General features: G+C 52.7%; 11 protein-coding genes and 1 non-coding gene across 12 annotated transcripts; 8 read left to right on the forward strand and 4 right to left on the reverse strand.

Annotated features, from left to right (window-relative positions):
• Positions 1–295: 295 nt before the first annotated feature.
• Positions 296–4,618, forward strand: J4E79_000727 (uncharacterized protein; the record flags this gene model as incomplete). The annotated part of the gene is made up of 2 exons (XM_049349643.1): positions 296–686; positions 741–4,618. The coding sequence occupies 2 exons, from the start codon at positions 296–298 to the stop codon at positions 4,616–4,618; spliced, it is 4,269 nt and encodes a 1,422-aa protein (XP_049216430.1).
• Positions 4,619–5,835: 1,217 nt separating this feature from the next.
• Positions 5,836–6,420, forward strand: J4E79_000728 (uncharacterized protein; the record flags this gene model as incomplete). The annotated part of the gene is made up of 1 exon (XM_049349644.1): positions 5,836–6,420. One exon carries the CDS (start codon positions 5,836–5,838, stop codon positions 6,418–6,420), a length of 585 nt encoding a protein of 194 aa, XP_049216431.1.
• A 102-nt stretch (positions 6,421–6,522) lies between these two features.
• On the reverse strand, positions 6,523–7,464 carry J4E79_000729 (uncharacterized protein; the record flags this gene model as incomplete). Its single annotated transcript, XM_049349645.1, has 2 exons — positions 6,523–6,848; positions 6,903–7,464. The coding sequence occupies 2 exons, from the start codon at positions 7,462–7,464 to the stop codon at positions 6,523–6,525; spliced, it is 888 nt and encodes a 295-aa protein (XP_049216432.1).
• Positions 7,465–7,846: 382 nt separating this feature from the next.
• J4E79_000730 (uncharacterized protein) lies at positions 7,847–8,539 on the reverse strand (the record flags this gene model as incomplete). Its single annotated transcript, XM_049349646.1, has 1 exon — positions 7,847–8,539. One exon carries the CDS (start codon positions 8,537–8,539, stop codon positions 7,847–7,849), a length of 693 nt encoding a protein of 230 aa, XP_049216433.1.
• A 1,125-nt stretch (positions 8,540–9,664) lies between these two features.
• J4E79_000731 (uncharacterized protein) lies at positions 9,665–11,076 on the forward strand (the record flags this gene model as incomplete). The annotated part of the gene is made up of 2 exons (XM_049349647.1): positions 9,665–10,213; positions 10,675–11,076. The coding sequence occupies 2 exons, from the start codon at positions 9,665–9,667 to the stop codon at positions 11,074–11,076; spliced, it is 951 nt and encodes a 316-aa protein (XP_049216434.1).
• A 4,745-nt stretch (positions 11,077–15,821) lies between these two features.
• On the forward strand, positions 15,822–17,356 carry J4E79_000732 (uncharacterized protein; the record flags this gene model as incomplete). The annotated part of the gene is made up of 2 exons (XM_049349648.1): positions 15,822–17,144; positions 17,330–17,356. The coding sequence occupies 2 exons, from the start codon at positions 15,822–15,824 to the stop codon at positions 17,354–17,356; spliced, it is 1,350 nt and encodes a 449-aa protein (XP_049216435.1).
• A 793-nt stretch (positions 17,357–18,149) lies between these two features.
• On the forward strand, positions 18,150–19,744 carry J4E79_000733 (uncharacterized protein; the record flags this gene model as incomplete). Its single annotated transcript, XM_049349649.1, has 2 exons — positions 18,150–18,362; positions 18,413–19,744. The coding sequence occupies 2 exons, from the start codon at positions 18,150–18,152 to the stop codon at positions 19,742–19,744; spliced, it is 1,545 nt and encodes a 514-aa protein (XP_049216436.1).
• Positions 19,745–19,929: 185 nt separating this feature from the next.
• Positions 19,930–21,320, reverse strand: J4E79_000734 (uncharacterized protein; the record flags this gene model as incomplete). The annotated part of the gene is made up of 2 exons (XM_049349650.1): positions 19,930–21,227; positions 21,284–21,320. 2 exons carry the CDS (start codon positions 21,318–21,320, stop codon positions 19,930–19,932), a joined length of 1,335 nt encoding a protein of 444 aa, XP_049216437.1.
• Positions 21,321–22,790: 1,470 nt separating this feature from the next.
• On the forward strand, positions 22,791–24,158 carry J4E79_000735 (uncharacterized protein; the record flags this gene model as incomplete). The annotated part of the gene is made up of 2 exons (XM_049349651.1): positions 22,791–23,205; positions 23,254–24,158. 2 exons carry the CDS (start codon positions 22,791–22,793, stop codon positions 24,156–24,158), a joined length of 1,320 nt encoding a protein of 439 aa, XP_049216438.1.
• A 917-nt stretch (positions 24,159–25,075) lies between these two features.
• J4E79_000736 (uncharacterized protein) lies at positions 25,076–25,534 on the reverse strand (the record flags this gene model as incomplete). The annotated part of the gene is made up of 1 exon (XM_049349652.1): positions 25,076–25,534. The coding sequence occupies one exon, from the start codon at positions 25,532–25,534 to the stop codon at positions 25,076–25,078; it is 459 nt and encodes a 152-aa protein (XP_049216439.1).
• A 339-nt stretch (positions 25,535–25,873) lies between these two features.
• On the forward strand, positions 25,874–25,958 carry J4E79_000737. Its single transcript has one exon. It is a non-coding gene; the product is annotated as a tRNA-Val (tRNA).
• Positions 25,959–27,124: 1,166 nt separating this feature from the next.
• J4E79_000738 (uncharacterized protein) lies at positions 27,125–27,703 on the forward strand (the record flags this gene model as incomplete). Its single annotated transcript, XM_049349653.1, has 2 exons — positions 27,125–27,285; positions 27,334–27,703. The coding sequence occupies 2 exons, from the start codon at positions 27,125–27,127 to the stop codon at positions 27,701–27,703; spliced, it is 531 nt and encodes a 176-aa protein (XP_049216440.1).
• Positions 27,704–27,815: the final 112 nt, after the last annotated feature.

The following is a 27,815-nucleotide window of genomic DNA, read 5'->3' on the forward strand; positions in this document are numbered from 1 at the left end:
CCTTGGTGACAGCTGATCTGCTACCCTAAGGCCTGCGACCTGCTATCTTCCCCCTATACAGCCCGAGACTGTTATTCCCACTACGTGTCTGACGCCGTGCCGGGTCCACGCCATCGATATCTGATCTCACCTCCCCGACTAATCCTAGCAGCACTCCCTCAGCCTTACAGGCGTGCCGCATCCGAGCCATCCTAAGAGACCCCGACACGCCCTTCACTGCCCCTCTCCGCTGTGCCATGTACCGCACCGTGACCCCGTATCTGCCTTCATGAGCTGCTAGTCGGCGCGAGCAGCCATGCCTCTGCGCTCCCTCCGCCCCGGCCGCAGCGAACGAGACCTCAAGCGACGGAGCACCCTCGACCCTGCCGGCTTCTTCCACCGGCGCGCCGACAAGGACACGCGCTTCGACAGGTCGCAAGAGAACCTCGACACGAGCCGCATTGCCGCCTCTGAGGATGGCTTCCGCCCCACGTCCACCGACACGGCGCGGCCCTCGACCGGCCATGATGATGATGACGACTCCCCGCCTTCTCCGCCCGTACAGGAACACACGCCCAACACCAAGCGCTTCAGTCTGATGCGCTTCCGCCATGCCTCGGACCCCCAGCTCTCTGCCAAGGCAAAGGAACACGCCGCAAGGGACGACGATGCACCGCCCGTTCCTCGCATGCCCGGCACTCCTGCGCGTACGTATGCGTATTCAAGGTCGGAGGTGTGTGTACTGACGTATAGCCATATAGCGCCCGCCATCATCACCACTGCACCGACCGTGGCAGACCACGAGGACGAGGCCAAGATCGCGCCCAGGCGGAGTAGGATGCAGCAATTCGCCCTGCGCAGGCGCTCCTTTGACCCGACGACGTTTGAGAAACCGACCACACTGCGAAAGTCGATGGACAAGAAGCGCAAGCCGCTAGGCTTCAAGAAGAGCACTGGGGACCTCTTGGACGAGAAGGAGCGCGCGTCGACGAGCAGCCATCGCCGGCCGGACGTGCTTGCCGATTCGCGCGAGTCTGTGGAAAGCGCGAGTTCGCTGGCGCCGCCTGCCACCAGGGCCTCCGAGTCGTCACGATCAGATGGAAGCTCCGGCGGACACATTTCTTTCGAAACTACCTCACGGCCTTCGCACCCGGCCCGCGTTGGCTCTTCACGATTTGGCTTTGGGCGTCGAAAACAGCGCGCATCCTTATTCCCACTCCCTATGAAGATCGAGCCTCCGCAATTCCCCGACACGGCGCCTGCTACACCACGTGCGTCTACGGGCGCGAGGAGTTCTGCCTCGACCGATCATTCAATCACCGAAAGCCCACCCCTGACCGCGCGTCGTCTCAACTATGGAGAACCTGGGACACAGACGCCACCAGTCCCTTCTGCATCGCAAGTTGCTCTTGCTGCTGGTGCTCTGAATTTGGCCTCACCCGGTTCAGGTACTCTCTTTCGCAACGACTCGTACCGGTCAAGCCGATCCGCCCGCTCCTCGCCAAACAACAATGGTCCTGCACGAATGGGTCTTAGGGGGCGCTCATCCACGATGGGATCTTTGGGCGGGCGGTCCGACGGCGCAGGCTCGCCAACACCACCTGGCGGGCCCAGCGGAAGAACTTCGACCTCCACGGCAGGAAGAAGCAGCTTCAGCAATCTGTTTGGCTTGAGTTCAAGATTTCGTCAGAACTCCGAGCCCCATTCACCTCGGCATGGTTCACCTGCTCACGGGTTTCTAGGAAGCTCAGGCTTGTCATCGCACCAGAACTCGATGAACATCAGCCGGGAAACACTCATTCTACCAGAGCGTGAAGAAGGCGAGACACCTGGACGGTACCTGGAACGAATCGAGGCGAATAACTTCGATAAGAGCGTCGTTGCCAGCTACCTAAGCAAGACCGACGACCCCTTCCTGCTTGCCGTACTTAGAAGCTACATGCGGAAGTTTGCCTTCTTTGGCGACCCAATCGACATGGCGATTCGCAAGTTGCTCATGCAGGTTGAACTACCCAAAGAGACACAACAAATTGACCGTGTCCTTCAGGGTTTCGCCGACCGCTATCACGAATGCAACCCCGGCATCTACATCAACACAGACAAAGCCTACTTCATATCTTTCTCCATTATCATTCTTCACACAGACGTCTTCAACAAGAACAACAAACGGAAAATGCAAAGGCCCGACTACATCAAGAACTCGTCCTGCGATGGCGTCTCGGCTGACGTCCTCGGCTGCTTTTACGACAACATTGTCTACACTCCATTCATTCACATTGAAGACGAGGTTGATCTGAAGAACATCACCTCGAAGAAAAGCAAGAGAGTCGCTGTCCTGAAAGGACCAATGAACGACCCGGCGCGGAAAGCCGCGAAGGAGCCCATCGATCCGTACACATTAATCTTCGAAGGCAAGCTGGACGCACTTCGACCCACGATCCGAGACGTGATGCAACTAGACGACCCGTACAACTACACCGGCACGACCGCGACGCTAGACACCAAGAACATCTACAAGTTGTTCTCCAAATACGGCGTGATACAGATTGTGTCCTCGCGATCGAGACCGGAAGCCTTCATGTCTGAAGCCGCCCAAGAGAATCCCTTCGGCACCTCGGTTGGCATCGTCGAAATGCCAGTGACAAAAGTGGGAGTTTTGTGGAGAAAGGACACGAAAAAAAAGAAAGCCCGATCGCCATGGCAGGAATGGGGTGCCGTTCTCACTCGATCGGGGTTGTCTCTATTCCGGAATTCTACTTGGACGAAGAACTTGATGAGCCAGCACGAGCAACATCTCAAACGCGGCGATACAGGCCCGGTCATATTCCAGCCTGCCCTACCCGACTTCAAGCAAGACCACATCATCCCGATGGACGGTGCGGTTGCGCTTGTCGACGCCACATACAAGAAACATAAGAATGCGTTTGTCATGTTCTCGAAAGCAGGCGAGGAGACATTCCTAGCCGACAACGAGAAGGACTTGAATGAATGGCTGGGTGTGCTGAATTATACTGCTGCGTTTGAAACTTTGGGTGTTCGGTCAAGAGGCATGATTGGTGGGCTGTACGAAGGCCAGAAGAATCGTGGCATGCGGCGCCTGGAGTCGTCCCACTCGACAAAGACGATACCAACGGCCACTGGCGAAGTCACCATAACAAGTGGCAAGATCGACAATCAGTTTGCACAACAGATGATGAACGCTAGGAAAGATCTCATGCAGGTGCGCATTACGGAGTCCGAGGACAAGCTCACCAATGCTATCAAAGAGTTGGAAGCACGCTTACGAGATGCAAGACATCTCCAGATTCTTGCGCCCATTCAACCCAAAACTCGCGAACTGGTCATACACGCTGCCGGTCGGTTATCAGCCAAGCTTAAGTGGACCCGTATCGACATTTGGCGGATGAAATGTCATCGTGACATACTTGCTCAAGAATTGGAGGACGAGAGAAAAGGCCTCGCAGATAAACAAGCGCAAGATGACCAGCCCTCGGAATTCATTCAACAGCCGCAAGTCTCGCCTCAACAGTTGTCGCACAGAGCGTCAAAAGTTAGTGGACTAGCGCGGTTGACTTCCAAGACCAGCTCAATGAACAGCGGAAACAAGCAAGCTCCATTGTCTCCCACCTCACCGGGCCGACCAGGAACCAAGTCCTCTAGGGAGACTGAATTCGGTGGAGATGAAGCATTCAAGACACCACCGGAGACATCTCGGCAGTCGAGCCCCAGGGATCCATCGGCCCAATTTCAACCTGGGCCTATGTTTGGCCCTGGCTCATCTGATCGTCGAAGTTCATTTGCGAGCTCTTCGGCACATTCACCGAGGATGTATCCCTCCGATCACAGGCCTTCAATATCGACGACTGGCGATGGCACCTTAGGCTCCGATTCTGACTCTGACTCCGAGGACGGGTCTCGGTACGCGACTCCGCCTCCAGGCGAGGCGGGTGATTTGGAGCCCATGTCACCAGAGCCGACACCTGGAGAGAGCCCCCGACCAGAGCCTGTCATTGATTCTGACTACGAACAATCCCTTGCTGCTTTGACAGGATCGCCCAGGTCTCACACAAAGCAAAGAAGAAGTCTACAGCGCACTCTTCGAGAGTCCCGTGGCAGCTCTTCTCACCGCCGCAGCCACAAGAGCAGAGACTCGTCGTCGACAATCACACTCGCGAGCGACAATACCGAGAGCGAGGGACTGGCGCGCGGCAAGGGCAGTTTTACAGTCCATGGCAAGAAGGCATCTGTGATCCAATTCGGCTCCGACTGGCACAACACCACAGCCGAAGAGCGCTTGGCGGCGAAGAAACAACTACAGGAGGCTGCCGAAGCGATCTCTGCCGATGAGCGGGAAGCTGCGCTTTCTCCAGGAAGCGAAGACAATGACCCGTTTCGCCCTCGGAAATTGTCGGCAGGCACCACAAAGCAGCGACACGTATCGTCTCAGACGATCACTCCAGCAAACTTTCGCGAGTCCTTTAGAATAGAACAATCCGACTCTGACAGCGAGTCTGACATGAGCGACATTGCCGAAGAGACGCAACGAACGTCCGACGACCAGCCAACGATGAAGGGCAAAGACCCTGTTACCGAACACGTGGAACGGCCTATACATAATCTCGAGGCCTCACCAGCCTAACACACAAACTCCTCTCTTCTCTTACTTTCTTCGCATTCTGGATTTCAAAAGTGGATTTATGGTCATACCAGCATCGCTTGAGCGGCTTCTGTTTCTCCTTTGTCTATTCTACATACTCTTCTTCGGAACTAGTACGCACAAAGCATGGCGCATGCGGGCATTGAATTGGAAACGCGACGGGGGCGCTTTTATACATGCATAGACGGACTCTCGGATTGGCGTTTGCTCGAGATTAGGATTGATGGAGAGCAAGTAGGGCTTGGTGTCAGGGCATACGGTTGATACCAGTGTTGCTGCTGTTTGTATGTGGATTACGATGTTCCCTTCGTGGATCAAAATATCGAACTACCGACTTATACGTGTGCTGTTATGGTGTTCAGTGCCGATGTGCCGGCTCCGTGATGATGGCGCTAGTACGGATCAGTCACCCAGCCTTCCAGAACCGTTTCCCGTTACCAGTACCGACTCCTCCACCACACCCCAACTGGTATGCATGACCGCGGTCCATGACTGCGCTTCAATCGCTTGCCCACATGTCTGCAAAAACCCGCCCGCCCTGCGCCTCAATCCCCTCACCTCGGGCAAAGCGGCATTGAACACCTCCTTCTCACCCTCCTGAACCCCATCCTGCATACGCTCCTGAAGCTATCCTGCATGCCCTCCAACGTCCAAACCGCGTTTCGCATGTCCGCCAAAAACCAGGCCCCACTCCACGATGCACAATAGCGACCCACCTGCTATTGGTAGAAACAGAGAGGTTCTCGGAGCTCGGCAGCCGCCTTGGGCCTAAGCGAAGACGGTATCGATCATCTCAAACCAGAAACGTCGCGTCGGCCCCTACCAGGTGGACGTGACAGCCCTGTCAGAAATGTCGCGAAGTGTTTTGGTCGTGAACTGGTGATACAGGGAGGTGTGCCTTATTGCCGTTTACGCGCCTGAGGGGGTATGATCTCACGATGGTGGTTGTTGTTTTTTATATAAGAGAAGGGTGTGGCCGCCGTTGTGGGTTTTCGAGTATCGATCTTTCGTCGGTTTCGTTCGCTCCAGTCAGTCTTTACACTTACGTTCTCTGTTCCGTTCTTTTGCTTGCCCTCCGGTTAGGGTGTTTTACCTTACTCTTATTGAACCCCCGTTGATTATCACTATACCCATTCAACGCTGTTATATATTTCTTGTCGTATACATACAAGACGGAACCTTCAAGAACGAAAACGAAGATGTACGCTCACGCCTTCACCGCCCTCACGCTCCTCAGCGGCCTTGTCATTGCTGCTCCTACGGCCAATATCATACCCCGTCAAGGCAATGCCTGCTTCATCATCGGCAACGAAGCCCTTCCAGGCGAGACGGCCACTGTAGTCCAACAAATCCAAGACAAGGTCACCTGCGACGCCAACACAAAGACAATCGAAAACGTCCCCGACGTGACCTCAGGCGGTCAAACCTTCTCCAAGATCAACTTCGCTGCCTCCGGCCAGAAACCTATGGAATTCGCCACCAGTACCTTCTTCACCGCTGTCCCGCTCGCCGACTCCAACCTCGAGGCTTTCCAGGACGCGCTCAACGTTTATCTAGCCACTGAGGCCGGTCTGCGCAGCTCAGGAGGCAACTTTGGTATCATCAAGGCGCCTAAGTTCTTCCTCGAGATGCAGATCTCGAGGATCCAGACGGCAAGAGGCCAGCCGCCTACGGACCCGGCTCAGCAGGTCGAACACTTGAGGGACAAGGTTATCGAGAACAACATCAGGGAGGATCAAGCAATCATGGATCAGGTTACCCAGTTGGCTACTCAGCTTTCGTAGGAGATGTGGTGGTCGTTGGTGGAGCAGGTGAAGGAAGGATACTCAACATGAATGCATGTAGTCAAGCCGTCAATTAATCATATGATACCCGTCGCCTTTTATTCACAACTTGCTCTCGCTACTACCACCCACCTTCCCTCTCCAGCCCGTCAAGGTAGCACCGCCGTCCATCTCTACTGCGTTGCCAGTGATATGCGCACTCGCTTTACTACTCAGGAACAAGACCAGCCCACCAAAGTCACTCGGCTTGCCAATGCGGCCAGTTGGCTGTCCTGCCGTCAACGCATCTGCGAATTTCTCCAGCCCAAAGTTCGTCATGCGCGAGGGGAAAACGCCTGGGCAGATGACGTTGACCATGATATTCTTTGGAGCGAGTTTCGAGGCTTGCATCTTGGTGAGGTGGATGCATGCTGCCTTTGCAGGGCCGTCTAGAAAGTTTGTTAGTAAAAAGCAGTCTGGTAAAGGCAGTAATTGGAACGCACAGCTATAAGTCCCAGTCCCCGGAGTACTCAACCCCCCACCCTCGCCCGTCGTAACATCCACAGTCGTAATACCCGCCATACTAGCAATATTAATAACCCTGCTAGGATTATGCGCATCCGCCCCCTTCGCCAACAACCCCTCACACTCCACCGTCATATAAAATATACTCTTCACATTCAACGCATACAGCTTATCCCACGCATGTTCCGGATAGTTGTAGTAATCATCGCCCCAACTCGCGCCCGTGTTGTTCACCAGCACCGTCAGGCGGTCCGTTTGCTTCTTCAGCTCCGTGCACAGGGCGAGGCAGCCGGCTTTGTCTTTTAGGTCCGCGACGATGTAGGAGCATTTTCCGGGGCCGAGGGCGTTGAGGCGGGTGGTTGTGGAGGCGAGTTCGGATTCTTTGCGGGACGCGATGAAGACGCGCGCGCCGTTTTGGATGAAGGCTTGCGCGGCCATTTCGCCCAGGCCGGTGGCGCCGCCTGTTACGAGGACGACGTGCGAGGTGTAGTCGAAGAGTGTGCTGACGCGCAGGTCGTCTTTGGAGGCGGCGTGCGTCATGGTGGGTGGTGGTGTGATTGGGGTTGTGGGGTGGCTGAGGTGGAAATGGGTGTAGAGGTGAGGTCGATCGACTTTAGACAAGCTTCAAGGAGGTATGTGTATATGCACAAAGATGCGCGGACGCGTCAAGGTCGATTCAGCCATGCCGGCAGAGCTGTGGTGGAGAGATGGCATGGACCTCGGCATCTTGAGGCATCTTGCGGGGTGCTAGCGCCACTTGCGGACTCCGCTATGACCATTCGAGATATCGGTACGTTTTCTTCGATTTGCACCCAACCCGTAATTCTCTGTCTTTCGCGCTCGAGCCCGAGGGGTCTTTTCGCGTACTTTGGTTGTATATATTGGGGACCCCAACCCGTAATGATGTGATTCTGAAACGTCTTTACATACGGACCTCCCATCGTACCACTCTGGAGGCGTCCTCTTCGCTGCTTGTTCCACGCTCGGCTTTCAGGTTGTCCAGCATCTCTACTGGGTTCTCTACGAGGTATACCCTACTGAGTGTTATTCCACGAGTGTAGACAGACCGAGGATTTGTCCAGCTACCAACACCAAAGACCCACTTTGGGGGTCGGTCCTCTGGGTTCTCTGCACAGTTAGGGTCATGCTTGATCGCTTCCTTGAGGTATCCAATGGCGGCGTCTATATCCCCAAGGGCTTTGCAAACGACATGTGTCCTGAAGCTCAACAGAGATTTGAGCTTGCCAACTTCAAGCTGCCATGTTTTTGAAGTTAGCGACGCTTCTTGCGCACACATGGGCTGATCAGATAAGAAACTGATCATCTCTTCAGCATCCTTGCGCGCTTTCTGGAGCAATGCCACACTGTCGGATGAACCAGCTGGGTCTTCCTCTTTCGACTCCAATATACCTGCGCGATGGCAGAGGGCTTGTATTTCCCCTGCAGCGATGCCGCAAGTCCAGAGCCATAATTCAAGAATCCCGTCTCTCGATGTGTCGTTGCGTATTTCGTCGAAAAGATATGCATAGGCCATACGAGTATGCTTGATATCGTCCAGATGCTCAAGGCAATCAATAACAGGCCGCTCTTTCATCAAATGCTCTCTTAACTTCATGGTCCATGGAGAAGTGATCATGTCATTGGTGCTCACAATGTGAAATCTAAGGCGGGCCTTCGAAATGGGAAGCAGCAGAGGTTCAATGAGGATCTCTTGGGCTCGTTCAAGCGTGTGTGAGAACGTCTCAAAAAGCGACACATATAGGGAAGTGCTTCCAGACCTGACGCAAGTTAAGATCCGCCTTCATAGTATAATGAGAACTGCGATTACTCACCGATTTTGATGACCTTTGCCAATACGGATCAAGATCGGCAGGCTCGAGGCTGGCAGCAAGAAACACGATGTATTCTCCATAGGATTGGGGTTGCGGTTGCCGGTCGTGTGAAATTCGAGTTCCATTGCCACAGGAAAACCTGAAAACTCCTTCTTAACAATCTCATCGCAGGATTGCAGTTGTGAGATAAGTGGTACGCGCGGGCAATCCACCCGGCGGCCGCTGGAATACCTTGGACACCCGGGTAGCGCGGGTATTGTTTTGTCGAATATGCTCCGAAGAAACCATGGGTGATTACTCTTAACAACCACGCACAGTTGACGTCTTAAAAACTGGAAGATCTCTGCGTTGATTTGTCGGCTCAATGTAAGCAGCTTACATAATGGCGATGAGGGTGCAGACGCCTGGGGAGGTACATCTAAGCGGCGGGTTATTCGAGCCACACTTCCCGTCTCGGCATCTGAATGATACGGATCGTTGTATCCAGCTGGAGTGTAGGTCAAGAGCTCGTGATAAATCTGCTCACGGATTGTGATCGGTAAAGTCTGGAAAGTGTTCATTAAGAGAGGCTAGAAGTGGTAGTAGTGTCGTGAAGAGAAAGTGGTGTCCCTCATAACTCGAGAAGAAAAGGCGATATAGCCTGCAGGTATACCTATAAGGCTCTAGCGTGGTCCCAACCGTATAATTAGGCAACCAAGATCCTTAGACTTGCACGCCTGACAGATGACTCACATTATACCTGAATTGGGCTGTAGCGATATGTACCTCTTATCGAATGCTGCAGCTTCATGCAAGGCGAAATGACGTGTTGGGCTGCGCCCAGGTAATTACCTAGGTACAAAAGGGCCACTCGCGTCCACCATGGTTATAGCCAAAACACTTGCTGCTCACCCAGATAGGCAAGCGCAATGCTCCAACTACCCGTCGAACTCCAACGGAGTTGCATCGATTTTCTTTCCGACGATTTGGCGACACTCAAGGCCCTTCGCCTGGTAAGCAAAGGATTCCACGAATTAGCTTCCGAGAGTCTCTTCCGCACAGTATCCTTCACGAACGTCGAAAACAGCCCAGAAAGATTCTTGAATATCTTCCATTCCTCTTTACGAAAGCATGTACGTCAGGCCATCATCAATACTTCTGACCATCCCGATGAGGAAGTGGAGGGGTACCCCGACATTCTCTCTACCTTCGCCGACGCCATCGCAAAACTTGCACAGCTGGAGGGATTAAAGCGAGTAGAGCTAAAGTTCTCGAGCGTTTGTACCGTAGACGATTATATCATGACCAGATACAGAGAGAACATGGTGGAGGTTGAAGAGAGTGAATCTTTCCGGGCGGAGATCCAGGACCTTTGCTTCCAGGCTTTAGCGCAGAGCGAGAGCTTCGAAAGTCTTACGATCCAGAACTTGCAAGATGCAATGCCTCGGAATATTATGGAATCTAAAGGTTTCCTGGCCGTGAGAGAGCGTTTGACAGAACTGCAACTGAGAATCCTGAGATACCACGTGAATCCACAAGAGGGACGGGAAACCTGGGCAGACGCGGCGCACAATGGTCTGAGACGTTTTCTCCCAAAGTACTGGTTGAAGCCTACCACCAACCAACTCACACGGTAAGTCTTCCTGCACGACCTTCGAGCTATATGTGAGCCGTATTCTGAGTTTATAAACAATTATCTAGTCTCACACTCGATTGCGACTGCCTCTGGGGAGTCTGGCCTTTCACGGACTTCCGAGAGGTCGAACCGTTTCCACACCTCAAGTCGTTGTGTTTTGGCAATTGGACCATCGCGCATGACTGGCAGGTCGATTGGATCGTCGCGCACGGTGCTACACTGGAAAGTCTACTCCTCTGCGGTTGCGGTGTTGTTCGTCATCTGTTTTTGTACGAAAGGGGAATGAAAGCGAACTTTCCTCAGCTACTTCCACAAGCGGGTGACGACGGGATTGATGACGAGGGTGACGACAAGAGTGATGATGAGGGCGATGATGAGGGTGACGAGGAGTTTGACAGCTTCGGTCTTTCTTATGCAGTTGACCGGGAGGTTGAACCGGATATTCGTTGGCATCATCTATTCGAACGCTTCCGAGTTGGCCTCCAACGTCTTCGGTACTTCAAGTCGGGCTATTCGCAGGATTATCCCTTCGATAGCCGCTACAACATGCGGTCCAATCACCCCATGAATGCTTACTACTCCCTTGACTGTCGCAAGCCACCGGGATTCGAGCCATTCGGTGGGACGTCTACGAGCCTGAACTTGAAGAAGAAGCTCAGCGTAGGCAAGAGACAGACCTTCAGGAGGAGGATCAGCGTGCTCTGACTGCACTGATGGAGACAGTGGAACAACGGGTTGTTGAAGCTATTTGAAGTCGACCAAAAATGTAACATCATGTCGACTTATAAATGCTTTCTCATGCAAGATTTCCCCCACCATGGGTTGATAGAAGTCATGAAGCACTTTGCCGCTTACATACATCTCAATCTTAATAAGTTAGTAATCCCCAAGATAAGGTATACTTCTCGGAGAGCCAAATGATATCCTCGGAGAATGTGACACAAATTGTAGCCACCCCTAGTTGACACATCATTTCAAGAACGGTCCCAGACGGTAGCCGAGTACTATCTCGGTATGTTCATTGCTGAAGGCTCCCGAACTCCGCAATCGCGCAGTCTTTTCCCTGAAAAGAAACTGAGAGCGTCTTGCTAGGTTGGCTAGACTCGCGTAAACTGACATCGAAGACACCGGGTACAACCATAGGCCTTCTGAACTGCACCTCCATCCATGAGGAAGTGGTGAACGGTGGCCGCAAGCCTTTCGAGTCAGTCAGTAGATTTAGAGCTTTAGCGACTGTGTGATTTCCATGCGCAATCTTTCCAGGTAGACCAAAGGCCTTCGCCGCCGCTCCCGATAGGTGGATGAAGTTGTAGTCCTTGCAAATCGCAGCCCATTTCAGCGGGTCGTCGACTGACATCGATACCTGTGTGGTGCTCTCAGACATCTGTGGTATCGCCATGCTAGACCTGGTCTCATGTGAACTGTTCAGGATTTTCTTGGACTGTGACTTTCTTAATTCTAGCATGGTGAAGATCTGGCGAAAGATGATATCCATAGTTCCATCCTTCCTACCAGTCGGAGTGGTGATCACGACCTCCAGATCCCACTCGATGCCTCGTTTTGCTGGTCTTGGGTGGTTACTTGCAATCGCCTTCAGACGGGCTGTTCGTAGATCCACGAGTCTCGACAAGTCGCATAGGTCGGGGCGTAATATCTCGAACCTATTGCACACGTTGACTGCGCCTAGTGGATTGATGGGACACCAGGGACTGGCAAGTAGAAGTAGCATTGCTGGCTCGGTCATGGCTGAAAGGAAAAGCATGAGTTGCGGTGCTGAGAGCTCTTCTCTTGTGTTGCTTGTTCCTCCAACTGCTGATTGATACTGAACAATATCGTCTGCGTCTAGAGTGAATGGAGAGTCAAGCTCTAATGCGGAAAGCTTGATGCGCGGAAACCCGGGAATTGCGTAGAGAATTGACTTTGCTATCATTGACAGGATCGCTAGCACGACCTCCCCCATGCGAAGTGAGGCTGGGGAAAATGCCAGAGTGACTCTTCTTGGGCTAAACAGCAATGGCGTCAGGCGGTACCCGAATGAGACGAGCACGCCAAAAAACATGCCCGATATGAGAAATATTGTCATGCTGGAAGGCTTGCGATCAATCCGATGCTCCTAGGTACATGTGCAGGTCGTGGATGCCAGATGCAGAGGACCTCGGGAGTGCCTCCGTGACTAGCGGCGCCGATGACGTCATCACTGATGTGGAAGGCACAAGCGCAGCACCCAGCCACCTTCATGCCCACTGCAAGTGCCACCCCTCGCCATCGTGCCAAAAAGGCAAGAGAGTCAAAAGTTCTCCACGACGAGCGACCTCGTCCGTTTGCTCAACCTCTTCGATCCAGTTCTGTCCATCCAAAGTTCATCCGTCCTCGCGAGGCCCATGACGGCGCACCTTCTCCAACACTTCCGATGCCCACAGTTTGGGCATTTGTTTCCGGCGCGTGCGAACGACCATATTTTATCACCTAGAAAGATTAGCAAGCCTCGATGCGTACCGTAAAGGCAGCATACAGTGATGACAGCACCAGCTGTAAGTAGCGTCTGGGTTTGCATTGCTTGCAATATTTCCCATAGCTGCATGCGGCCTTTCAACGTTTTGGAATAGTTTGGATCCCTGAGCTCGCTGAGCTGGAATGCGCGAAAGATGCGAGAGACAGGCGTATCCGTTTAGGGGCTGCACCCGTGCAATGAAGCGTTGCCAGATTTTAAAGACACCAGGGATAAAGGGCGAATGCTGGATCTCAATATCGCAACGCCAATAATATGGCACATCTTGGAGTCATGAGAACACTCCGGAGATTGTGCTGTCTGCTTACGTCGCTTTGAAATTCACAGATCGCGGCCAGCACGATCCAAAAACGCGGAATGTTCTACGAGTCATGGTAGTTCGTGCACCCGAAAGCCAGGCTGTCGAGATGCGTTGTTCTTGGGTCTTACTCTCTCGAGCTCAATGTCACTAGAAACACAGACTGGGGAGAAGGTAGGCAAGAGTTGGTATACGACTAAGATCGGGGCTACTTAGTATGCCTGGAAGATGCAAGGACAGTGCGGCTAATTAAAGTTGCAGGTGAGATTGGTACATCCTGGAACAACTTTGAACACGATATGACAATCAGACATTAAGAAGAACTAGGTTTAGGCTGATAGTTGCCCTGCCACAGCTCTGCGCGGTTGCGATCCAAAGTAGTGTCGAACATCTCTGTAGGACTTTGACCTTGTCCTTCTGCTCGATGTTGCCAGTCGCCAGCCATTTCGGAAACATGCGTTGACGGCGTAGGGCGCGCAACCGTCTGCGCAAAGTTCGCATATCCATCCTGGTGTGTGGGAATTGTAGGTTGAGAATATTTGTTCTGTCCAAAACCTGCTTCAGCTTGTTGCGCGCTGTTGTTCTTGCGTTTCCTTCTCAGCAAGAACCACGATAGTATCACACCTATTGCGATTCCAACGACCGGTCCCACAACGGCACCAGCGATCCAACTCTTATCCGGAGAATCTGAAGCTTGAGCTGATGGCACGTCTGTTGCCGTTGGAGGTGGGGTTGCGATTACATTTGTGTTGCTCGAAGTGGTCGGAGACCCGATTGCGGAACTTGAAGTACCTACACTCCGCTTTAGCTCGGTACTTTGCCCGGGCTGTTCTTCACTCACTGCTCGGCTTAGCTGTGACTGTATTCACGATGGTAGATGGTTCAGGCGGGCCGCTAATACGGAAGCCCGACGACGATACCTGTTCGACGAACGGATCTTCTGCTCCAGCGGGTGTGAAACGTAGCACCCAGTAATTGTTCGCTGTCAGTGCTGAAGAAGGTATGTTGACGTCCCACAAGAATGATGAGGTGACGGTTATATCCACACTTCCTACATTAAGCATCGACTTAGTCACTGCAATGCAACACAATTCAGGATCTGGAGGCATCACTTACCAGCGATTTTGAACTTGTAGCTCTGACTCAGAAAGCTCGTAACCCAAAGATCGAGTTTCTTCACATTGCAAGAAATACAGTACGTTCCGAACGCATCTTGAAGCTCGGGCTTCCAGCGTATAGTGAACGGTGCGCCGCTTTGCAAGCTCGTAGACCCGTCGGGGGTCGCGGGCGCTGTCCAGTCATCTTGTATGGTCTGACACCATGCTCCGCATATTAGGATAGTATACAGATAGAACAAGGCTGAACAGGCAGCCATCTTCGCCGAGAGTGAGTATGAGTACACAGGGTCTCTTGTGTTGGCACGTCAGTCTTTTACAAAGACGCTTCTTCTCCGCGCTGCGATTACCTATTTATACTGGCTCTGGTCACCATCAAGGAAATGCCTTACATCTGTATGGAAAGCTGGCGGCGCATATAAGGGAACCCGCATTCAGCTTTGCATAGCTAGAGCACGCCATCAGCAGGCAAACTTGAGCGCCCATCCACCGCACACATTACAGGGCGTTCGATTTTGCCTGCAAAAGCGTGGGGGAATCGTGATAGAAAGCCTCCAACCAATGAGCGCATCTGTTGCGACCCGGTTCTGCAGACAGCTGCGCGCTGCATGCAGCACAGCACACCTTTATGGCTTCGAGGCAGGCGATACATCTATCATGTGGCTTTTTGCGTTGCCACATACTTACATATTTCTCCAGCCGCCTCGAAATAACGCGATATGCTCATCGGAAACGCTAGCGTCTTTTGATGGAGGAGTCGGATTCGCATGTCATTGGGGATGGATTTAGCCCCCAGCCCGTTTGCGGCGCAGGCGAGATGTGTCTCCTGCGCCATGGCGCTTTGACTCGAATCAATCCTAATACTAACACGGGTTCTGTAAGCTGCCACGCGACCAGAGTGGGAAATCGAACGCCCTCTAGTCTGTAGGGCAGATAGGCGTTCGATATCTTTTGCTAATGTCGTGGGATGTAATGAAGCCTCCAAGAAGTTCGCGGCACGGGCATCTTACACGCCGTAGCGCCTGGTTCCAAAAACAGCCCAAGCACTGATACAAGGGCCAAAGGCCGCACCCAATGGCATCTGCGGCAGGTAGGCATTCATTGTGGCCTGCCGACGGCGCACGACAAGACGCCGCGCGCGTCCAGTTTCTACTGAACTCCTCTCCCTCCCTCCATGAGTTTCGCGTCAAGTTCTCGTACCTGCACCTATGAGAAATCAACGATGTTTCTCAGGAAATGGAGATGGAGCTTTATGCTTCTAGTCGCTGTTGTCTTTCTTGCAATTATCACCTCTTTCTCGACTCAGTTCGCACCTTCCAGGGCATCCATCTTCCCATCAGACCACCATGAACATGCTCCGAGCTCACATGCGTGTCCAACAAGACCACCCATGCCAGCAATAACTCCAAATACTGGAGATCGCTTCAACTGGAGAGCGATACCGAGTCGACACCCAGTCCATGATTATGCGCAGCTATCTTCACAAAAGCCTTTGTCTAGGAACACTTTGCAAAGGTTTCCTCACCCAATGTCGCCAGATGCCGAAGCGATTGCTGGTCGACGAGCAGCTGTCAAGGAGACCTTTCAAAGATGCTGGAAGTCTTACAAAGAACGCGCATGGATGAAAGATGAACTCGCACCCGTGTCGGGTCAGCCTCGAGATACCCAGTTTGGTGGCTGGGGAGCCACGTTAGTCGACTCATTAGACACTTTGTCAATCATGGGGATGGAAGACGAATTTGCCGAAGCCGTCGAAGCAGCCCTGAAGATCGACTTCAGACCAAGCGATGATCGCGAGAGTGAGATCAATATGTTTGAGATCATTATACGCTACTTGGGAGGCTTCATAGGCGCCTACGACGTATCTGGCTGCCACGACACCCGTCTTCTGAACAAGGCTCTCGAAGTAGCAGACATGGCTTATGCGACCTTCGACACGCCCAACCGGATGCCTGTGTCGAGATGGAAACCCGGGAAGGCGGCGGACGGCGAAGAGCAGCTGCCAGCTCTCTCAGTACTCATAGCTGAAGCCGCTTCCGCTAGTGTGGAGTTCACTCGTCTCTCCCAAATTACAGGCGATATGCGATATTTCGACGCCATCTCCAGGGTTACGGACGTACTTGATGCACAGCAAGGATCCACGAAGCTCCCTGGAATGTGGCCGATCAGTGTAGACATGAGGACGCCGAACCTGACTTTCGACGCTTTCTTTGGGCTGGGTGCTATGGCCGACTCGGCATTTGAGTATCTACCGAAGATGTATCAGTTGCTCAACGGGAATGAGCCGGCTGGTCAGTATCGCAAGATGTACGAATACGCGATGGATACGGCGATAACGCACACCATGTTTCGACCCATGGTGGAAGACAAAGCAGACATCTTGATCGCAACCGCGAAACATGATGGCCCTGAAGGACAAAGAGACCACACTGGGCAGCACCTGGTGTGCTACGCTGGAGGTATGCTGGCGCTTGGTGGGCGGCTCTTCGACAACCAGACCCATCTCGACGTCGGACGGAAGATCTCTGACGGTTGCGCGTGGACGTATAAGAATGCACCGAACGGCATTATGCCTGAAGTGTTTTCGATGACCCCGTGTCCGTCGTGGTCAGAGTGCGATTACACACCAGGCGCAAAGCCATTCAGCGCAGTCCACGATGGCCGTTATATTCTCCGGCCAGAAGCAATCGAGTCGATCTTCTACATGTTCCGGCTCACGGGTGAGACCAAGTATCAAGAGATCGCGTGGGAGATGTTCCAGGCCATCGAGGCGAATACAAAGACTGAATTTGGCAACGCCGCGCTCCAAGACATTATGTCGACCCCGCCACCAAAGAGTGACAGCATGGAGGTAAGCCCTAGAAATGCGATGCTTCCGAAACAAACGCTGACTTTATCTCTTCACCTCCGCAGAGCTTTTGGTTGGCCGAAACCCTTAAATATTTCTATCTCATCTTTAGCGACCACGATGAAGTCAGCTTGGACGATTTTGTCTTTAATACTGAAGCGCATCCGTTTCGGATACCCTACCATTAGTGTCTCGATCGTATCGGCGCAGGATGAGTGGGGTGGCTTCCTGTGGCGTTGGTTTAGGACCGCGAACGCGTATCGTAGGAGAGAGTCGATATATGAAATTTGGCTTGGATTCATATCCCATATGAACAGTTGCGTTGGGTTAGGTAGCTCTAGGTCGACGCTGCTGGTGGCTGCTGAGTCTGACGCGTTGCGCGCTGCGCGGCGTTGACCGGGTGGATCCGAAAGAGGGAAGACGGCGCCGGCACCGGCCAAGCTTTCCCCGAAAGCTTGAGCACGGATGGCGTTGCTTCGAGTCTCGACTTTCGACGCGCACGACACGCGTGAATACATTCTGCATCCTGAACATTGCGAGCCTGAAAGTTCCGGGCACTTGTTCCTCATCACATGCCGATGACTTTTTCCGTCGTGCTCAACGCATACCTAGCGCATACCAAAGGTTCACTGTAGCGCGGCGATGCCCGCTCGTCGGTATTTGACGAAGACGTTAAACCTCGGTGTGCTGCTGCCGAAGTCTGCTTCCGTTCGCTAAATGATAGGATGACGAAACTTAGCGACGACGACACCGTGACGACGACGGTTCGCAACCCCTGCCTGAAACTAAATGGGCTGGGGTCCAGCCAATAATCCTACCATCTGGGGTCTCCACTGGGGGTCTCCGCGAAAGTCTTCTTCCGCAGGTATTAGTATGGGGAAGGACGGGTACACAGTATGGGGTTGCCACCCCGAGGCGTGCGCACTCGAGATTGCTGGTCTTTCTCTTTCTTGCTACTCATTCCGCAACTCACGCCTAGGGTTGTACCACTAAGACCACGTCACAGTCATGGAGAACGACAAAGAGGCCATCTCAGATAAGCCGATGACTAGTGAGGATCTAGAGCATGCAAACACTCATGGCACGTATCTCGACAATGACGAAGTATCTCACCTTTCCGAGGAGCATCGACAGTACCTGTTGGAAAGACATGGCACGCTTGAGCTTGACCCCATACCCACCATGGGAACGGCCGATCCATACAACTGGCCTCAGTGGAAGGTAGGTCATTACGCATTCATGAGTTTGATGTCTACTAACAATGGGACTAGAAAGTGATGAACCTCCTCTTTGTCGCCTTCCACGCTATGATGTGCGCGTTTCCTGCTGCTGCAATCATTCCAGCCTACGAGAACATATCCGAGGACCTAGGTGTTAGCCTCCAAAGAGCATCTTATCTTACGTCTCTCCAAATCGCCATCCTTGGTGGCGCTCCACTGTTCTGGCGGCCGCTCTCCACACGATACGGACGTCGACCCATCTTCATCATATCTTTGATTGGCAGTCTAGTCTTCAACGTCGGCTGCGCGAAGAGTCAAACATACGCTGCCATGGCTGCTTGTCGAGCTCTCCAAAGCTTCTTCATCTCACCCCCGAATGCGATCGGCAGTGCCGTTGTGGTCGAGACGTTCTTCAAGAGGGAAAGAGCGAAGTTTATGGGTATTTGGACGGTTATGATCACCTTGGGTATACCTCTGGCGCCGCTGATTTTTGGTTTTGTGACCTACAACGTCGGTTACCGCTGGATATATTGGATCCTCGCAATCGTCAACGGCGTTCAACTCATCCTGTACACGCTCTTTGGGCCCGAAACGCGCTTCATCCGACACAACAACGCACAACATGCGCAGTTTGGGTTTGCGGCCTACAAAGAGATGTATCTCAAGTTTCGACGCATCGATCCTACACCCATTACCGCCTCGGAGTTCATATCACCACTCCGACTATTCAAGTACCCATGCGTAGTCATCCCTGCATGCGCGTATGCAATGGTCTTTCTCTTCGCTTCGGTCCTCGCGACCGTCGAGATCCCGCAACTCTTCGGCGAGAAGTTCCACTTCAACGCACAGCAGATCGGCTTACAGTTCGTGGGTGTTATTATTGGTACAATCATCGGCGAGCAGATTGGTGGACACTCGAGTGATCTCTGGATGCGATGGCGCGCAAAGAAAATGACTCCTCTCCGCCCTGCTCCAGAGTTCCGTCTCTGGCTGAGCTACTTCGGCATACTTCTCACCATCTGTGGCGTGGTTGTCTTTCTCGTTCGCATCGAGCAAGCCCCCGATCTGCACTGGAATGTGACGCCAATCGTCGGTGCAGGCATAGGTGCAGCAGGCAACCAAATCGTCACTACTGTCCTGATCACCTATGCGGTCGATTGCTACCCTGAAGAAGCTGGTAGTATTGGCGTGTTTGTTACTTTTGTGAGGCAGATTTGGGGATTCCTCGGTCCATTCTGGTTTCCTCCCATGTTTGAGAACGTGGGTATTGCGAACAGTGCTGGCATTGTTGCGGCGTTGCTGGTAGGCGTTAGCTTGATCCCTGTCATGTTCACTCATTGGAAGGGCCATACGATGAGAGGTCACATGTCGGAGAGGATGTAAGACCAGTTGACATATCTCCTTGCCATTGTGTTCAATGAAGAGCTACGCATCTCTGGGTAGGGTGTGAACACGTCAATGACAACCTGAACATTACAAACAGCACGCGCATCTCCAGCTGATCCCTTGTTGGATTCTTTGATTGAATGCGATAGTAAAGGCACTATAGTACATGCACAATTCTCAACCTACAACTTCGCTTCCAACCCCTCCTTCTGACACAGTTCTTCTGCCTCAGCCACAACATCAACACCGTAAACTTGCGCCTGAATATCCGCATCCGCCCACTTGTCCGGCACCTTCCCAGATCCAGACTTCAGTGCCGCGAAGATCTTATCGCGTTCCTCCTTCGCCTTGCCAGCACCGAGATGCATATCTCGCCCGTTCTGCGCCGCGAGCTCAACTAGCGCTTCCGCTCTCGGCTTCCTCAGCTTCTCATACAAACGAAGTGCGTGCTCGATGGTCTGCGGCTTCCCGTCCGCGATACGCTTGGGAGAAAGCACCACACCCAGCACAGCGCCGTCTTCAATCGCCTGAGCTGCACCTTGGGCCATGTGCGGGAGCGTCGGATGGCAAGCGTCGCCGACCAAGGCAGCTGTACCATGCACCCACGTTACCAACGGATCGTGAACTCTCAACTTCCACTCCACGACTTCGCCCTCTGGCACCAGGTTCAACATACGATGGATCATCGGACAGAAATCGCCGTAAACGTCCAACATGGCCTTCTTGCTGCCTTTGGTTGTATATTGCGCGTCTGGTGCTCCGGCAAAGTTGATATCAGGCTGCGCGGTGGAGATGTTGTAAATTTGCTTGTTGTGGATTGGGTAGGCGATGATGTGTTTCTTCTCACCGATCCAGCGTGTTACTGTGTCGGACTCAATCAACTTCAGTAGCTCGGGGTCGTTCTCCATCTGGTCTCGGGTCAACATGATGCGGTATGCAGCTTGACCTGAGTCGCAAGCTGCGCCGGTGTGACCGAGTTCCTTGAGCATGGCGACGCGGGTAGAGCTCTTAACGCCGTCTGCGCCGAGCAAGATATCGCACTCGACTTGCTGGGGCTCTCCGTTGCCCTGAGCTGGTGTAATGGTGAACTTCGGCTTCGCACCAAACTGTACGTTGGATATGTTGCAACCCAGCTTGAATGTGATACCGCTTTCCTTCTTGCAACCCTCATAGAGGCCATTTGCCAAACTCGCTCGGTGGCCGACCATGTGTGGGTATCCATACTTTTCTCGCACGTAGCCCAAATCTACGTACCCTAGCTCCTTGTCTGTCGAGCCTTCCCGAATTGATGTATTCGCGCATTGAACTGCCTCGTCGCGGATCGGTCCCCAGCAACCTAATCGGTCGAGGATGCGAGCCATGTTTGGTGCGAGTTGGATGCCAGCGCCTACGAAGCCCATGTTTGTTGCGTTCTCGTATATCGTGATGTTTTTGTGACCAGCTTTTGCGAGAGATAGTGCCGCTGCTAGGCCGCCCATGCCTGGGATATGTTAGTTATCATGATGGGATGGGCGATATCGTGTCGGGGGTGTCTACCTGCTCCAACAATCGCTATCCTAGTATTCTCTGCCATGATAGGAATACTGCGCCTCTGTCTCGCCACTTGATGTACAATACCTGCTGGTATGATAAGGATGGAGCGCTGCTGATGCAATGTGGTTGCTGGTTGTTGTTGAGTTGGTTTCGCCGAAGACAAGCAGGGAACGTCCCGACAGCCCTTAAGATTATGCTCAAACGTTTCTATATTCCCGTCTCTTGCTTTTGCTCCAATCCCTCCACAAGTTCCGAGCTCCTTCCCGTGCGTAATGTTCAGCCACCGGAAGATAGCTTAGCCGGAACGTTCCTACCAGGGCTTCCGAAGCTGCCTCCGGACCTTGAAAAGCACTACACGTCAATATCGGTCGCAATAGCCGAAGTTTATCTAAGTCAACTCAGTAAGCACTTCTTCGATGAAACATATATCGGGGAAGCTGTCGGCCCGAATACGTCCACGCCTGGGGAGCTTACTGTTCCAAGGTTGTCAGCTACCGGCTGCACACCCCACCGTGGCGGGGCAACGGTTAGCGTCTTTCATCTCAGCGCCCCACCGCCATCAATGAACGCGCGAGATCCGGCAAATGCGGAGTCGCGGAGTGTGGGTGAGCCGTTCTCACGTCTTACTATCGTATCGGCTATGATTGCACGATCTCGAGGTAAGCTGAAGACGCTGTGCTTAGAGATGTTGAAGATGCGCATAAGTCTCGACGCCAGATCGCTTCCACTACGCGACAATACACCTCCAGGGACATGAACTGATGCAGCAGTTCCTGTAAAGCATCAATCGGGCGTCACATTGATGGCTTAAGCAGTTCGCGATCTGGCCAACATCATACCTTTACTCGTACATCATATGCCTGATAGGCCTCGTCGCCTACTTACAGCCGTGTCGACAGTCTTGTGGGCGTTCTCTTCAACGCTCGTCGCAACGACGCGTGTAGAAAAGTCTAAGACCAGAAGTGCATGAAAAAAACGTATGTTTTACTATCTCTTCGTCGCGATGCGAATCTGGGAATTCTACGCCGCAAGTCAACTTCAGTTCCGTGGATACGCGATGGGGGGCTGCATACCCCGCGCTAGCTCAGGGTAGGATGTGGGGTGACTTCCCGAATCATCTCACGAGTAGACTGAGAATTTCGCATCTTTCGTAACTTCAACCACGAGAACAGCTTATTTGTCGAAGGCTTTACAGAAGACTGCTGTGTGATCATTGGATCTGTGAGCGAAGACGAACACATACCTCATCATTACGTGTCGCGAAGCTCGCGTAGAGGAAAAGGGTTCACCCGAAACTCTCTTTAATCTTCGGAACACGATCGGAAGATCAGCCTGAAGACAGCGTGACCTTCGGTGTCAGATAAATCACCTGGAGCTTGCCACCTCTGCAGTGGTGATCTGGAACAGTATTACGCGGAAAAGGCTTCTCCCTTTGGCCCAGCATACCTTCGCGGAGAACACCTTCAGGACGAAAAGGAGTACACGGACCTAAACACAGCGACCCTCTATAATGGCTCGACGAAGCTCATTCGATCAAGCATCAGACGGCTTCCGGGCTCATCTACCAGACCTCAGCAGTCCCCGCTTCACGACGGCCGCAAAGCAAAACATCTACGAATATGTCGAGTCAATGCAAGACAACCGCGCCCCACCGTGGCTGTACGATCTGACTAAAGTCTGGGAGAAGTTATTGGAAGAGCCGTACAAAGGCATCACGAATGACGGCACTGTTAGAGAGGGTCTATATCAAGCACGAGACGAAGGTGTAGATGTTGATGGCCCGGTCAAGAAGGCGGAAGAACTCCTGGCAGCTCTAAATAGCGAGCAGAAGGGCAAGATTTCATACCCGATCAACGCCAGAGAGTGGAGGGCATGGAGTAACCCAGAGTTCTTACTGCGGCCATTCGGGCTCAGACTCGAAGAAGGTAAGTCTCAAATTTACCGACGCTACGACCTTAGGCTAACTGCTACAGTCCCTGAGAGTATCGCGCAGTCAATACTCGCAGTGGTAGAGGCATCTCTTTCCCCAGAAGGCTACGAAAAGGCTATCGCGGCCATGCGGGTGAACCATTTCTTGGGCGAGGTTGTCAAGCTACCCAACATCTTGAACAAGTACTCTTACAACTTCCTGTTGTTTGGTACGCCATCGACCTCTGCTTCCTCGCCTTGGGGCTGGCTCCTCTATGGCCATCACCTCGACATCTCCTGCTTTTACAAGGGAAACCAGGTCATCATGAGTCCATCGTTCACAGGTGCCGAGCCCAACATCATCGATGACGGAGAATGGAAGGGTACCAAGATATTACACAAAGAAGGCAGTCTAGGCTGGAAGCTGATGCAGAGTCTCAGCCACGAGCAACAACAAAAGGCACAGATATTCAAGAAGATGAGAGATGAAGGTATGAAGCAAGTTTACGGCAACTCCAACAATGACGAGACTAAGCGAGATGAGCTCATTACCGATACTTGGGGCCCAGATGACCAACGCCATCGATGCGGTGCCTTCCGTGACAACCGCATCGTACCCTACGAGGGCGTTCTGGTCTCTTCTCTCGAATCTTCACAGCAAGGACTTGTCCTCGCCATATGTGAAGAGTTCCTGCTATATCATCCCACGAAGGCGCGCCAACAAAAGCTCGATCAGATTAGACAGCACTTGAGCGAGACCTACTTCTGCTGGATCGGGGGTTTCGGTGAAGATGATGCGTTCTACTTCCGAGTCCAAAGCCCAGTTATCTTGGTCGAATTCGACCACCACTCTGGTGTATTCCTGACGAACAAGGAGCCCGCAAAGTACCACACGCATACGATTGTGAGGACACCGAATGCTGGAGATTACGGACAGGCTATCAGAGAAGGAAACGAAAAGTTAGAGTGAGCAGGCACTGAATGCAATGTACATAAGGTGTGTCGCAAGAAGATACGTGGCACCCATGTCGTGGATCTCCGTTGTGAGGCGCATGTAGAATTATGAGAGGCTCCAATGAATACCATACCTATCCTCCACTCCCAGGCGCCGGCCTCGTATCACCAACGAGATTCGTATACTTCACATCCACCTCGAGAACTCCAAACCATACATGTCGCCCATCCCTTTGCTTGAATCTTACTTCACCCTCCAAAGTAACGAACTCCGCTTCCTCGCCTGCCGGAAGATAACTCTCGATTACCCGTGTTAAGTCTTGTTTAGCAGTATCATGTCTACGTTCTTGCTGTTCATCAGCATCGCTTCCTGCAGCAACCGAATAGTGAATGGCAACCTCTTCTTGTGGCATAGTGGGAATCCCGGCTATTAGTGCGAACATGTTTCCGGCGTCATCATAGCGAGGAGTCTTAGCTCTTACGTACGTAAAACCTGGTCGTTTCTGAGTTGATAGATGATCGTAAGTCTCGACGTCGCCTTTGTAGGTTGTCGGATAGAGAGAGAAGCCGACGTGGATGTCGGGTTTAACTGGGATGTCTTTTGGCGTTACGTAGCGCACGATCACGTAGTACTTTTCATCTACCTTGTAGGGGCCTTTGGGTGCCATATGTTGAGGTTGTTGACAGTTGAACCCGTGAGGGGGGAGTTGACTTATAGGCTAAGTGTTTGCCAGGAGCTGATTTGCCAGACCCATGTGATACTGTGTAAGTACCAAGCAGCTCGATAATCGTTTCGTTAGCATGAAACCACCTCAGGTGCACTCATAGACGTACAGGGATAATTGACAATTAAATGACGTAGTCTAGTAAGAAGTGATGATGTGACTACTGACTAGTTACTTCAAGTTCCTGCTACCATACACTTGCACAACCTCATGCGGTGTGTGCGTCTACAGTTCCAATATCGTATTTAAAGTACCGACGCTGGGGCCCCTCAGAGCCAGCTTGAATAACAGCCATAGTATCGATCCAGATAGGCCCATCATCTCCAGGTTGCAGCATACCAACTGTGAAGTCCAATCTGATGTTACCACGCAACATAAGCTGCTGTACTTCCGTTGCTACTAGAGCGCGCAGATCCTGCTCCGCCTCCTCACGCTGCTCCCTTGGTTGGCTGGCTATCCTGACTGCTGTCTCGTCGTCGCGGATTACTTTAGCTGTGATCATAGCCATGGAAGCATGTTCACCATTGAAGAAAGGATTGGCCACACAATGCCAGTTGACGCTCGCATCGGCAAAGAACGCACGCTCATGTAGATTCTGGAATCGCCAAGACTGGACGACAAAGCCTGGTACTATGTTTTCACTCCTGCTGGCGGTGCGGATAACCATGTAGACTGGGATGGACATATTAAGTATCTCGTGAAGGGGGTGGGAAGTAGCGCGAACACGTCCATGAGAATGGCCGGAAGTGATATACGAGTTGTGGGCTTGCTACATCCGGTCAGATGTCAGTCTTGAACGCTTTTTGTGGGCAGTGTGACCAGGTCCGATAAGCCTCCAGGCCAAATCGCCATGTCGTTTGGACATGTGGCGCTGCCCGTCCGCCAATTCCCCAAATTTATACTTCAGGACTGCGAGCTGTCCATCTTGAGATTTAGTACTCTTGAACCTGTTGTTACTACATTACTTAGGCTTTCTGAGTTCCAAAATAGCCAAACAGAAGCAACAGCTGCAATGGTCTAGTGGTTATGACATTCGCCTCACATCGAATGTGCGACGCGAAGGGTCCCGAGTTCAATCCTCGGTTGCAGTATTGTTTTTGCCATTTGCACGTGGACTGGGCTGGGTCGTTGTTGGAGTTGTGACGGATCCAGTGCAGATGGCGGCCATTTGATAAGTGTTCGCTTGGCATTTTACATGTGAGTTCGGGAAGCTAAGGGTCTACTTTTTGGCCAATGCAAATCCTGCGGCATGGCATCCCTTTGTAAGTGAATTAGCTTCGTGTATTGCGATGCCAACACAGGCATGCGCACAGTGCTTGCATCGCGAAGTCAAATTACCAGCCTGAAATTGTTAGATCCGGAGTGGGGCGTGGGCTCATTGTTGACAGTCGAGACGTTGGAGAGTCATGGTCGGCTGCGATGCGGTCATGGTCTAGATCGCGATAATTTTCTTTCAATAAAACGTTGTGGGCATTAATGACGATGCAGATGCTGATGAAGCTGGTGGTGTTGACGCTGTGGTCACTCCACAGGACGAACAGGTTGCGGAGCTGCACGCTGACATCAGCGTCGCGGGAACCTCGGCCAGCCACGCGATGCGCGTGCTCACCCCACAATCGAAAGACTGCCATCTAACCACGATCAGCACACCACTAACCCCACATGGCCCAGTCCCGTCGTCTCAGCGTCCGATTGGATCTCGGTGGCAGCCGTTTCACCAGCCGAACCCTTTCCAGGCGGCACGCCAGGAGAAGCCGCGATACATGCGCGGCCGGGAAACCCTTTGAAGGGGAGCACCCAACGACCCGGTACGTCAGCGGCCTTTCGGTCTGGGGACGCGACGCGAGAATGCGTCGGACTAAGCTCATCCGTCCATTTGCGTCACGGAGCCCGGTGATGTCAAGTGCTGTGATTCGTCGTATGATGTACGGGTGTGGTGGAGAGACATGAGTGCACAGCCTACTTGTGACCTGCATTTCCCCGCACGAGGCTGTCGTATATACAGTCCGCATACGCCGCGCTTGGGACGTCTCACCGGAACACATTACACGTAGCAAGCCATCAATCAAACACCACACTACCGAAGTCAAACCGCGGCCGATACTTTCACACGTCTTGGCCATCACACCAACCAACGTCAAACACAACCACACCTGGGCACACCAAGCGACAAGATATAAGTCGAGCCAAAACTACCATCTCGAGGAACCATCACCATACTCGGCACTACTTTCGCCACTACCACACAACCATCAACATGTCTTTCCTCCTCCGCACATCTACCCTGGTACGCCAGAGGCTCTTCACCACTTCAACACGTGCTCGCAGTGCCATCTCGATGGAAGATGCCGCCGCAGCACAGATGACATCCACCCCTGGTGCGAGTGTCGTCCCAAGGCTCGGAAGGGTAGCACGATGGTACATTTCTTCCTCTATGAGATTCCTATCAATACTAACAAAGACCAGGTATCTCCCGACCATGGCGGCGGTAGCCATTGGTATGATCTACCTTCCCAAGACCGCATCACAGCCTCGCCGACCCCTTACGCTCGGTGATGCTAATGCCAACATAGGCTTTGGCGTGACCAATGCACTCAACGAGGCCAACCGCAAAGTCCACTCTGCGCTTGAGCTCACCCAAGAACAAAAGAACCAGATGCTCATGGACTCTTACGGCGAGCGCTCAAGCTTGGAGGACATGGAGCGGGCGATTGCTGGACTCGAGGCAAAGATGACCACCCAAAAGGACAGGAACAGGATCTTGGAAGAGGCATATGGCGACAAGGCCAGTCTTGAGGACCTCCAGAGGGCCATGGAGCTGTACGAGGTGCAGTGAATGAAGCAAGAGAGGGCAAAGAGCCCGAGAGCAGAACCCCAGCTTCGCGCCTTAGAGTGCACACACTACAGAGAAGAGAAGGATGAAGCCGCGCGCTGAATGCCGCGAGAGC

Source organism: Alternaria viburni (genome assembly GCF_023758015.1).
Source record: "Alternaria viburni strain BMP 2772 chromosome Unknown scaffold_1, whole genome shotgun sequence".
Classification (NCBI taxonomy): domain Eukaryota; kingdom Fungi; phylum Ascomycota; class Dothideomycetes; order Pleosporales; family Pleosporaceae; genus Alternaria; species Alternaria viburni.